Source organism: Acanthochromis polyacanthus, chromosome 15 (genome assembly GCF_021347895.1).
Source record: "Acanthochromis polyacanthus isolate Apoly-LR-REF ecotype Palm Island chromosome 15, KAUST_Apoly_ChrSc, whole genome shotgun sequence".
In the NCBI taxonomy this organism is placed as follows: domain Eukaryota; kingdom Metazoa; phylum Chordata; class Actinopteri; family Pomacentridae; genus Acanthochromis; species Acanthochromis polyacanthus.
This window is the reverse complement of record NC_067127.1, coordinates 33,880,161-33,893,281: the sequence shown is the minus strand read 5'-3', so window position 1 is coordinate 33,893,281 and position 13,121 is coordinate 33,880,161. Positions and strand designations below refer to the sequence as shown.

Genomic DNA, 13,121 nt, shown 5'->3' with positions numbered 1-13,121 from the left:
CGATAGACATTTTCTATCGTTCAGACGATATCTATCGTCATATCGCCCAGCCCTAGCTGATGGCGACAGTGAGATGCTTCGGACAATGTTCAGTTGAGAACTTTGGGTCCTGCATTGGTGTGGATGTTGCTTTGACAGCTACCAAAACATTGCTGCACACCAAGAGCACCCTGTGACGGCAGCTGTATTCCCTGATGGTCTCTCTCAGCAGGATAATGTTCTCCGCTACAGTGCAAATATTGTTCAGGAATAGTCTGAGGAACAAGAGTTCAGGGTGTTGACTTGGCCTCCAAATTCCCCAGATCTGTAGCTGACTACAAGCCCGACCCATGGAGGCCCCACTTTGCAACTTCCAGGACTTAATGTGATGAGAATCCATGTTTAATGTGTTTTGCAGTTTGATGAAGTTGAAGGTAACTAAATGCAGTTAAAATATGAAGACATTTACTTTATGATTCTTATCCCTTAAGACACTCCTCAGCCACATGGACTCCAAGCTAAAAGGACTCTAGTGTACAACCACAAACCAGTAGTCATCAAGCTCAAACTTTGAATGATCTCGTCCCCATTCAGAACGAGAAGCTGCCAACAAGCTTTATTTACTGTTTCTGTTCATTCTAAAATGTCTTCTCCACGAGCAAAACTCAGCAAATGTTCTGCTGTTGACTGCAAGCTTGAAGACAAGAATCTTCATGCAATTCCAGCCTCTGAGGAACTGAACACCCAGTGATTCACTGTTATTGCTGATGCCAGTGTCACCACAACAATGAGAAAATCTTTCATATTAGCAATTTTTTAACAGCAATGTTTTTTGACAAACTGCTGTGTTGTGAATTTGACAATATTTCCATGTAAAATAATCACTCACAGAGCAAGTTGAGAACAATAAAAAGTCCTGGTTTCACACATACATTCATGTCTATGTCAGCTACCATCAAGATGCAGAGAGGGTTTTCTACTTGAAAGGGGCAACCACAGCAGCAACTAGGGACTAAAACCAGGAGTTACACAGTCATGGTGAAATGAAACATGTTTGTAGTATTTTAAGCTGAACTTTTTAAGCATCCACTGTTGAAACATTTAAGACCTTTAGTTAATTTGCTGAAAAGAAGCATAATATAGGGCATAATATACAGTCGTTAAGACTTTTGCCGTGCTGCTAGAAGATCCAGGTTCGTGTCCCAGCATTTCCAGGATCTTTCTGCATGGAGTCTGCATGTTCTCCCTGTGCATGTGTGGGTTTTCTCCAGGTTCTCCGGCTTCCTCCCACAGTCCAAAAACATGCTGAGGGTAACTGGTAATTGAAAATTGTCTGTAGGTGTGAATGTGAGTGTGATTGTTTGTCTCTATGTGTAGCGCTGTGATAGACTGGCGACCTATCCAGGGTTTCCCCTGCCTTCACCCTAATGGTATGCGTTCATGATCTGCCAATTTCCCGCATCCAATTCATTATCTACATGAAACACACCGCTTTTAATGCTGGTTCCACTGTTGAGCATTTAGAGCTGTGATCCAGTGCGTCTCCCTGCAGCTCATTTGCTTAAAGTAGACTTGACTTCTACTTTATGCAAATTTGGTGCATCGTGAAACTTTTGTCAAACGTCTAAGCTAGCCGTTGTTGAACTAAAACGAGGACAGATTCAACAACTGCACAGCTTATTTCTAGCCTCAGATGCTTTGAGGAATTCTTTTCTCTCCGCCACGTCGGTCTGACGTATCAACCGGACTGAAGCTGAAAGCTCTGTCTTGTGACTACATAGTGGCCCGCAAGTGACCTGGGGCGGCATGGTTCAGTGGGTAGAGTGGCCGTCTTGCAACCGAAGGGTTGCCGGTTCGATCCTCACCCCGTCGTGTTCGAGGTGTCCCTGAGCAAGACACCTAACCCCGAATTGCTCCTGGTGGGGTCGTGGTTAGCGCCTTGCATGGCAGCTTCCGCCATCAGTGTGTGAATGTGTGTGTGAATGGGTGAATGTGATGTATCATGTAAAGCGCTTTGGGTACCTTGCAGGTATAGTAAAGCGCTATATAAATACAGACCATTTACCATTTACCAAGCGGGAGATTTTCAGTTGCGGAATGTTCACATGCTAGAAAAACGAATCCTGTGAACACGGACCATAAAGACTGGGTTATGCTTTCCGCACAAACGAGCCTCACGGAAAGCCGCATGAGAGAACATGTGTGACGTTATACTCCATGCAGCATCTGCTACCAAACTGCAGGGGGCAGCGTATCGCAAACACACGACTACCTAATGTACTCTAGTACTGAACTACAGTAGAAGACGTTTGCCATTGTTCACACCACTTACAACATGGCATTTTACCAAATAGTTGCACATCAGCAGTTAGTTTTAATTTCACACCATGAATTGTTCATAACCTGGTTGTCACAGTGATCTCTGTGTGATGAATCGTATAAATACCCGTATTTCTGGATTTCAGCTATGAGTAGGTCCTGGTCTTCTGCCACGTTTTTCAGTGCATCTCCATCCACGTAGTTAGAAAAATGTGGAGGTGCACAACACGGAAATTTTCCGTGTGACAAGGACCGCTCGAGGGGGCGTGGCTGCTAAATGACATAATTTGTCTGCACGGAGCTGCATGGACCTCGCAGACGCGGCAAGCATAAAGCAAGCTTGAGTCAGCTGGGCTGGACTCCAGCCCGACCGCGACCCCAATGAGGATTAAGCAATGTACAGATGATGGATGGATGGAGGCACAATATGGGACTTTTAAGGGATCTGCTGCTAACATCTTGATGCTCGCTAACACAGGACACCTATAGAGATCAGTGCTGTTGAAATGAACTTACACAATATGAAGCAGGTGTTTTCAATGTTGTGTATATTTCAACATCACAACTGGAAAAAGCCATTGTCCATTTTTTGTGAGCACTTTATTGTAAACTCCCAGGAACAGTGTTAACATGTCTTTAAAAAATATTTTTTAGATGCTGCGAAGGTCTAACCGCCACAAATCCAACAGCAACAACTATTAACAGTGTGTTTTTACACAACAGTTACACGTTTATAAAAAATTTTAGTTTCACGTCACAAAGACACATGAATTGATCCAATAATCACTAACGCCATCACCAGTGGGGATCACGGCTGATTGTTGTCCACCAAAGCATTATGTTTAGTTGTTAGTTCAAACAGTTTATACAGCTCAACTCTTCAGTTTCATCTGATTTCTAGAGAACAAAGTACAACTATGACAATGACTGAACACATCCCACAGCTAAAAACACTCATTTAACAAAAACTGGAGTTAAAAATAACCTGATTGGTTCATTTTACTCCATTAGAAGACTTTGCCTGTTCTTTCCACAAAAACAGCTGGTGTGAGTTTCTAAAGCCTGTCAGGGACATTTATAATGAATTAGAGCTTTCTTCCAGAATTAGCAGGTTTGATTTATTGGTTTTGTATAATTTAGATTGCCAGGTTTTAATTATCCTTCCGCTATAGCATTGCAAATAAGGTGACTTTAATGTAACTTTGACTGGGAAATGTGATGCTAACGCAGCTCAGAGTTAAAGGTATAAAAGAACTTTTACAAATGAGCTGCCTGGTGTTTCCCGTGAGATTAAGAAACTGATCGATTGTTTTCAGATTGTGAATTCGCTGCGTTTTGATTTAGTGTTACTGATCAACCTTCAAAAAACTTGACGAAGAACGAGCAGACCGAGTGCCATCCCTCGCTGCAGTAGCTCTGCACCGGCTCCATGTCGTTCATGACTCCTTCATCATCCTCCAACCCAGTCCTGTCCTCCATCTTCTTATCCTCCTCATCCTCCTTCTTCTTCTTCTTTTCCACCTTCCCTCCATCTGAGCTCTTCCCGCCCGCTACTCCTTTCTTCTTCCCTCCTTCCTTCCCGGCCTTCTTTTCGTCTTCGCCGCTGCGTTGGGCGAGCTTCATGTGAGCCTCGGCAGGCGCCTTCTTGCAGGTTTTGGCCTTCAGGACTTTTTCTCCTTCGCAGGCGTTTTGTCTTTTCTTCAGCTTCCCCACCAGCTGCTTCCAGTACTGGCTGGACTTCACCCCGTAGGCCTGGCAAAGGTCCGGTTTACCGGCATACCGGCACCAGTACCTGGAGGGAAAGAGGAGTTGAAGTCCAGAAAGAAAAGAAGGAAAGCAAAATGAAAAACAATAAAGAAAGAAGCATTAAAAGTTTATAAATGCTATAGCTATAAAGAATTTGTCACTTTTTGATGAAGGAAACATATAGAGTCCTCGTGTGTTTTATAAAATGCCTTCACCTGCAGCTTGACAGCCACAATGAATCACCTTCTCGCATACCAAAAAGAAGCTTTCTTTCTTTTCTTACTTTCAGACAGGCACAAAATTAGCACCAAAGAAGCAATGTTTTCTATGCAAATGCGACATAGTGTGACATATTGGTGTTGCACCCAGTTACACTTCTTGTTTCTTCCAAAATCATTCTGAGAAAGTTCTGCAAAGATCTGCTGTTTTCGGCAGGAAAACATTGCTGGAAAGTTCTGCAATGTTTTCCCTCAAAAACTTCCCCGGGACATTACAGGCAGAATGAAAACAGCAGCTCTTAATTTTCTGTGATGGAATCATTTAAAAACTTTGTTACACAAAACAAAAACAAACAATTATGCATTGTGGTTCTTAGATCAATCTATTGTGGATCTTCTGGAAATGTGGCAAAATCTGCTGGGTCAGAAACATATGTACAGCAACTTGAACGATCAGTTTTTGTGATATAGAAAGTTGTATTGATCAAAGTTTGGGTCCATCTGATCCACTCAGATTCAGCCACAAACACTACATTGGGAAAGTCTAAAGAGCTCAGCAAAGATCTAAAAAAAAAGCAAATCACTGACTTAAAGTGGTCAAGAAAGTCCTTTGGGGCCATTTCAAAGCAGCTTCAGATGTCAAAGTCATCAGTTGTTTGCAAGTATAAGTACACGGGACCAGTGTTCAACAATCGACCTTTTTGGCCCAACAAGGAGTTCTATATCTGCTGTTCTCACCTACTGTCCTCCAAGCTTACAGTCATGCATGGTGATGGCAGTATCATGTTCTAAGGCTGTTCTGCTGCCACTGGAACTGGAGCTTTACACAAAGTAAATGAAATACTGAAGACGGGGAAGAATCACCTCCACATTCTCGGGGAAAATACCAAAAAAAATCAGCTCAGTGGTGGAATCTTGGATGCAGGTGTTCAGCAGGACAATGAGCCCAAACACACATATTATACTAAATCTATGAAAGAACCAAAATGCATGACTGCATTTATGTGACAAAGACACGTGTTTCAGTCATTTTATCAGAGAAAACCAAGAGTTGTAGGAGTCATTGGAAACTCAAGACTGCCAGAATGTACATCATTTCTACCAGTTTTTGTATCGTCTCGTTCAAGACTGTATATCAGGTTTTCTACAAACCCTCTGAGGACTTGATAGCCTCTGGAAAGCATTTCTTGAATGTTGGTTTGTGAATGTTTCTTCTTGTTTTTTTTAAATCGTGGAACATAATCTGATTTGCTGACATCATCTGATTGTTGACATTAAAACATTATAATAACTTCACACTTTTCCAGCGCTAACAAAACTGGAATTTAAATCTACTCAAAAGATTCTTTGGGCATTTTATTTAAAAGTTCCGTTAGCCAGTGTTTTTCTGCTTGCTGGGTTTTTACATGTCTGAGTTCATCAGACAAAGACAAGAGGAAACATTTTGTGATTTTGTTGTGTTGTTAGCAACAAACTGGGGCCGACAGTCCAACATCAGGCAGTTATCCAGAAAATAAAAACTCAGCTCTGGCACTGATCTGTCCAATAATCTGTGTGGCAAAATGAACCTGTGGATGATTTAACTGAATGGAAAACAACCAGTGAACATTTTGCTCAGGTTTACAGCTGCCATAAATTTGAGGGTATCGAAGGTGAGTCACACTGATTCCCTCTGCAGCTCAACACTCACCTCTGCAGCTCTCCTAGAGTTTCAGTGCTGCAGTTCACCACCAGGCTGACCAGACTTTCTCCAGATGTCTGCCAGGTGCAGCGGTGGCCGTCCTTAGTGCTCAGCTCTCCAGATCCGGGTACCGAGCGGTTCCTGGCTCTCTTGGCCGGTGGTGGTGACGGTGGAGGCTGGCGAGGTTTATCAGGTTTGTCTGGTTTCTCCTGTCCGGCCTGACGTTTGGCCTCAGCGAGGATCGGGACGCAGAGGAGGAGGAGGACGAGGAAGCTGCATGGCAGGACACTCATGGTGGCTGAGGAGGAACATTAGAAGACAAAGTTAGAGACTAGCTGGTTGAGAAAGTAAAACTTCTTGGAGCTAAAACCCCAGATAATTTACTCATAGGTTGAAGAAGACCAAAGTGAGAGTAGAGATGCTTGCCAACACTTAGAAATAACCCCAAACCACCACTCTAATGAGAATTAAGCGGAGTATAGATAATGGATGGATGTCTAAATGCAGCTTTAAATGTTGTTCAGTTTAACGATAATGTTTGTCATTGAAAGTTCTGTTTTTATAGACTTTTTTGGAGCCAGCAAACCAATCAAAGCAGAATTTTTTTCAGCACAGTTTGTCATTTAAACACCTTTCACACGTGACTTAACACAAACGGTGGATCATCTGTTCACCTTCGGCCTGCAAGTGTTTACAGTTGTATTTTAGAGGTGCTTTCAGTAGCTGTAAACATTCATCCATCCATTCTCTGTACTCCGCTTTATCCTCACTAGGGTCGCGGGGATGGAGCCTATCCCAGCTAGCTGTAAACATCTCAATGAAATACTGACACATATGACTTCACTAGGTAACAGATGGTTAATTGTTATTCTCTAATTTTTGTTATGCTTTTTGTCTTTGTAATCTTGTTTCGTTTACCACTACAGCCAATATGCAAATTGTAATAAAAAACCTGGAATGTTCCAGCATCAACAAAGACCTGAGAATAATGCAAAATTAAGGAAAATCTCATGTTGTATACATACACTGTGTTTGTGACACTTTGTTGTAAAATCTTATCTGCATTTTAAAGTGATATATAAATCAAATAAACCTGAAACTTGTCGTCCACCTATTACAATTAAAGGTACAGTTGACCAAAAAAAAGTATTTGCTTCCATGGAACTGGCAGATTTAAACAAGACTTAAACCTACCAGATGGTTTTTAAGCCTTTGAGTTAAAAGCACCGGTAACATAGTGACTTGCTTGCAATGACAACAACATGCTGATGCTTAATCTCAGTTTAGCATCTACAAAATTCTGTTGAGATTAGTTAGATAAGTTTTGGAACATTAAGCCTTCCATCAGCACTTATACTACCATTCAAAGGTTTGGGGTCACCTAGGCATGTTTTCCATGAAAACTCACACTTTTATTCATGTGCTAACATAACTGCACAAGGGTTTTCTAATCATCAGTGAGACTTTCAACAGCATTAGCTAACACAATGTAGCATTAGAACACAGGAGTGATGGTTGCTGGAAATGTTCCTCTGTACCCCGATGGAGATATTCCATTAAAAATCAGCCGTTTCCAGCTAGCAGCTAGAATAGTCATTTACAACATCAACAATGTCTACACTGTATTTCTGATTCATTTAATGTTATTTTAATTTGAAAAAAAATGCTTTTCATTCAAAAATAAGGACGTTTCTATGTGAGCCCAAACTTTTGAGCCGTGGTGTTTATTGTAAGGAACCACAGAAAGGTGTTAGAACTCTCACTGATGAGGACCTGTAAGTCTGAACCAAACTCAATTTATCAAACAGATTTCAGGACATTTTGACTCAAAACCACAAACATCGCCCTTACTGTAGCACCGGAGGAAAGCACAAGACAAGACAACAAACAAGGAAGCTGTCGACCTTCATCTTCGGTGCACCAAGACTGTTTGTACAACTGACTGACGGATTAATGTGACCTTTTGTGTCATCTGAAGCCAAGTGTTGGGTAGAATACCATCCCTACAGACATGATTACTAGCTTCAAGTATATTCAATCTCCCAAAAAACACTGGATCCTACATTTTCCATAAAGAAGCCAATGTATGGTGACATGATTGCAGTCGTTTTTTGAGAGCCACAGGAGGAGTAAACACAACATTTCCTTCTTCTTCTACTTCAGTAATTCAGCTTGCGGTATTCCAACCACATACTCGACAGCAGGACGGACTTTGTTTGTCCTCCAAAAGAGATCTTGAACGGAAGCCACAATTAAACTTTAATGATCCCTGCAAGGCAACTGGGTCAGCGCGGCATCAATCGCTCTGAGAAATTAGCATCATAATGTGTCAACATTTGAAAACGAGCATTTTCAAGGCTAAAACATTCAGTTTAGAATCATTATTTATGTCAACTGAATCGGTTCCGCTCTGCTTAACATCAAAACTGCTTGGACAGGAGGGTTTCTGATGCCTTCCTCATCAGTGTCTCAGAGGAACAGAGGGCCAAACAGCAACACGACACATGGGAGTTAAATGTTGAAAAAATAGGGACAATCGACACAGAGTGGGGATGTGAGTGTCTGTCAGCGGCTCATTGAAAACCAGCCAAGCGTCAGAAACACTCCCCCAAGAAGAGTCCAGACCGGACATGCTGGTATCAACAAGCACCGAGGGAGGAGGATTCAGCTGTCATTCAGATGTGCTTCCACTTCATTTTTCTGTTTTAAAAAAGCATTTTTTAAGATTCTTGAATCATTAAAATGACACAATCTGTAGAAAAATTGTGTATTTCTGTGTCAAATTAATTAAATAAATGAGTGAAACTGATTCTAAACTGACAGACTTTTTTGTCTCTTAATTTTGCTGCTTCTCAGGTTTAATTCTTGCATTTATATGAACAGAATCTGAATTATTGGAGTAAATACACTCATATCCTCTGAGCCTTCAGGTCCCACCTCACAGGTGATGATGTGCTCCAGCGATTCTAAGGCAAAATTAAAGCCATTAATAATGTTTCTGTGCTCTGATGAAAATGAAATCGCAGGTACAAGGAGCTCCGGAGCATCACGGTGCCTTTGTTTGTGCAGCCTTCAGTAGGATTATTATTTTAATTAACTGTATTTTTATTTATTTCTTTTTTTGAAGATTGCAAAAGCAATAAAACCAAACAAACAGAAGAAGTGGTGTCAGAGGTTTCCTGCTCGTTGTTCTGCAGAGCTGACAATGAGATTTTCAGGCTTCTGGTGAACCTGCAGTGGATATTAGTTTCTGATCTCCAGCTGTGCTCACAGTGTGATAAAAAGCTTGGAGAGCTTTTGTGAATTATGGAAAAACTGCAAGCGCCACTTTATTCAGTAACACTGTGTTTGCACTGCAGCTGACAGTTGAGGCTTCATGATTGCTGGATTAATCCGATGGTGTTAATCCACTTATAAAATGGCCACATGCCAACAAACCACCATCTGTACACTGAAAATATCAGTTCTACACTGACTTATTTAAGCAGCAACTAAGGCAAGACGGAGTTTAACACCAAGCAGTTGATGAAAAAGCTAAAACAGCTTCTCGTGCAATCCAAAACAGTGCATGTTTTAGCCAATAGGAAGGATTTCCACTCCAACTCTGCTGCAAACTGTACATGCAGCTTTTACTCCACAGAGGGAAACTATGAACATAGCATGGAATATTTCATTAAATTCTATCTATTCTTTTAAAGACAGGGGAATGAGTACTTCTTGTTCCAACATGCAGCATCTTGAGAACAGAATGGACAAGCCAAAGTAATGGAAATGATAATTGGCAGGCAGAGAATGGGGCCAGAGACCAGAAATCATAAGTCAATAACAATCTGTGAGCTTTAACGAGGTTGTCAATGCTGCTGGGTGAATGTTGCTGCATTGATACTAAAGGACCTGGAGAAGGTGGGGGATGTGTTAGGAGGACAGGATTTAGGATACTAACATCTCCTTGAAACATTTTCTTCGATGAGAAATGGTGGCCTGACTGCAGCACAAACTGACTTGCAGCCGGTTCTGGCCTCTCTTCTCATCTGTAGCATCACGTCATTAGAACAGATCTGCATTTTAATGTGACCTTTAACAGTCTCGGGTCAAAGGAGAGACTGTATTCTGGTCACATTATCTGATCAATGTCCTGTAAAGTCACACATTTACATCAACAATGTAACCCATGCTGTAAGCAATTTGCACATTCGTCTGTATGCCGATGACACCATTGTCTATACATCTAGTTCCTCCCTCCACACTGCCCTGTCTGCGCTACAGATTAGCTTCAATAACATTCAACATTCCTTTTCCAATCTTCTTCTGTCACTAAACATAAGCAAAACTAAATGTATGGTCTTCAACAGAAACTTCCCACAAATCAAATATCCCATCATATCAACATATTCGCCAAGTGTCTTCCCACACTATCCTTTCTAATGTACGTGGAGTTCCATGATGTGGGAGATTAAATGATGCTCTCGTGCTTTAAAACATCCAAATTTTGCTCCCGCTCCCTCCACCCAAAATCCTTTGCTCATGCTAACTGCAAGCTAGCGTTCAGCTCCATTTACAAGCCCTGGTTCAAGTTTGATGTACATAAAAAATTCTCTCATAGGAACAGTTTGTATTGCTGCAACTTCCTTTTAAAGAAGGTAGTTGCTAGAGGTACGGACCGTACTTTCCATTTGCCAATCAGATACGCGAGATCTGGTCACGTGACTCCCGGTAGACGCTAGCGGTACGGACCCGTAGCATCGGTACTACAGGTACGGACCCTAAACCTGACCCTAACACTAACCCTAACCTTAACCTTTGCTTACCTTTCAACAGTTTGCAGTGGTTAGCAGCTTCTTGACTCGCGAGACTCGTGTACGGGTCTGTATCTGTCTGGTAAATGGAAAGTGCTACGGATACGGGTCCGTATCTGTAGACAATACCTTTAAAGAAAATTAACTTCAAGTTTCCAAGTTTCCCAGGGTACTTTACTCCAAACATAAAGTGAAAACATGATTACGGCTTCAGCTCTTCTTTTCCTCTAGCAGGATTACAGAAAAGTTCCAGCAGAAACATTTTAGGAAACAAAAGGACCGCATGGCGCTCAGTGCTGAACGGGCAGTACACAGGATTTTTGCACTTTTATCCACATGGGAAAACAAATTTAAAAGGCAAAATGTAATTTTAAGTTGATACAATCCAGAAAAAGTAAACTGCCATCTTGAAAGGAGAAAGATATACAAGATTAATTCAAAGCGGTATTTCAACTCATTCAACTTATTTCAACTACAGCTCAAATACGGTTTTTAAAGTGTAAGTTGGAAAAGAAGAATGTTTGCAAGCTGTGTTTAGATTTTTATATGCAGAAACAGAACGGCACACAGTGTCACCGAACATGAGGTACACAATGTCTGACAAAGTCTCCTAGCGTTTAAAGTTCATCCCACTATGAAAACCACCACCTGAGTATCTGTGTTTCATCGTCAAAAGTGCTTGAACTCCTTTTAATTACACAATAAGCAGTATGTCAGTATTTACTGATATGCTGCTGGCATATTACTCAGATTTTTGATTAATGTTCAGACTGTGACACCTGGATCGATGTAAAACTGATCTGATGTCAGTTTATACCAGAACTCAGACATGTTTTCAAAAATTGCTCAAAATGTCACGAAAGACATGCAGAATTCACAAATATCGTCCAAAATTTCTCAAAATGTGTCCAAAATGCCAAGAATGGTAACAAAAACTGTTCAAACTACTTAAAACTGGGCCAAAAGTATTTCAAAATGGTTCACAATGACACAGATGTCCAAAATTATGCAAAACCACTCATATTTTCATATCTCTCTGCACTGTGGCACCTGGATGGATGTAAAATGGATTTTGATTGACTGTTTTCATTTTTATGTCTAGTTTTTGTCATTTTGTGTCTTGTTTGTCTAATTTTGTGCCCTTTTTTGTTTCATGTTGTTTCATGCCTTTTTCACACAGTTTGTCTCCTTTCCGTAGCCTCGTTTGTGTCATTTTGTCTCATTTAAAGCAACAAACTGATTTAGTGTTTTGATTGTGACGCCTAGATGGATATAAAACTGATCTAGTGTCAGTTTTTAGCAGAACTCAAATGTGTTTTTCTTCCTAAAATGCCTGATTATTGTACACTACAAGAAATTCATGGATACCTGCAAGCCAATCAGAGCTGAGGATCCTCAGTGGTCATGGTGTAAAGACAGTAATCCATCCTGGCCTGTGCAGTTCTAACGCTCAGCGGGACTCCGTCAGTGTCTGAATTCAGCTTTATCCTTTTATAACGAGTCATTGTGCAGCTATCAAAGAGGGATCAATAACAGGAAGGCAGCTTTGTGTCGAGCTGACCTGATGTTCACGTCTAAGATCTGCAAGTTCAAGGACGCACAACCGACAACCACAACAACTGACACAACACAAACTGTGTTTCTTAGCAAGATGAAAGCAAGGACAGCAGTGATTTCTGCAGATTTGTCAGCTGACTTAAAATGATTTGTTTTGGCACTAAAAGTCACATTTAAACTGCATCATTTAACCAGAGTTCCTGTGAAATGACAAAACAAAGACACACAGCAGCAAAACAAAAATAATCCTCCCTCCAAACCCCCTCCTCCTCCTCCTGCTCCTCCTCCACATGCACCTTCATCAATAAATCATAGCAACAACACACAATGCTTCCCTCTCATGCTCTAGTATTTGTTTTGTGGAGTAAAGTGGAAAAGCAGAGAGTTTGAGCTTTGCTGTCTGGCCAGCGGAGGCCCGGTGTTTCTTACCATGTGACGCTGCTCGGCTCCGGGTCGCTGTGAGAATGTGGGGGCCACAAACACTCGGATAAAAGAGGGGAGAAGACGAGGGTAAAGGAGGAGGAGTAGGAGGAGGAAGAAACAGGGGGGTTCTGGGCAATCAGGAGCACTATTCGACAAAGTGCCCACCCAAAAAAAGCCAAGGACACCTCCCACAATCACCCCCCTGAGGGTGAGAACGGGACAATGAACACACTTGCCAAGGTTTCACACTGACGACACTTTGGATGCACCAGTGTCATTCAGCTTGCAAACAAAAAACCTCTTTGTTTTTTTACTGGAACCTTTAGGATACTGTACAATATATGTACTATTATATCATACTAATTTTCTAACAATCACAGTTTGTCAAAGTCTCTCAGCTCC

The 13,121-nt window shown here is 41.4% G+C and overlaps 1 protein-coding gene across 1 annotated transcript; it reads right to left on the bottom strand.

Annotated features, from left to right (window-relative positions):
* Positions 1–2,876: 2,876 nt before the first annotated feature.
* fgfbp3 (fibroblast growth factor binding protein 3) lies at positions 2,877–12,863 on the bottom strand. The gene is made up of 3 exons (XM_022195879.2): positions 12,726–12,863; positions 5,953–6,241; positions 2,877–4,090 (listed from the first exon to the last, which is right to left on the bottom strand). The coding sequence occupies exons 2-3, from the start codon at positions 6,234–6,236 to the stop codon at positions 3,652–3,654; spliced, it is 723 nt and encodes a 240-aa protein (XP_022051571.2). The 5' UTR covers positions 6,237–6,241; positions 12,726–12,863; the 3' UTR covers positions 2,877–3,651.
* Positions 12,864–13,121: the final 258 nt, after the last annotated feature.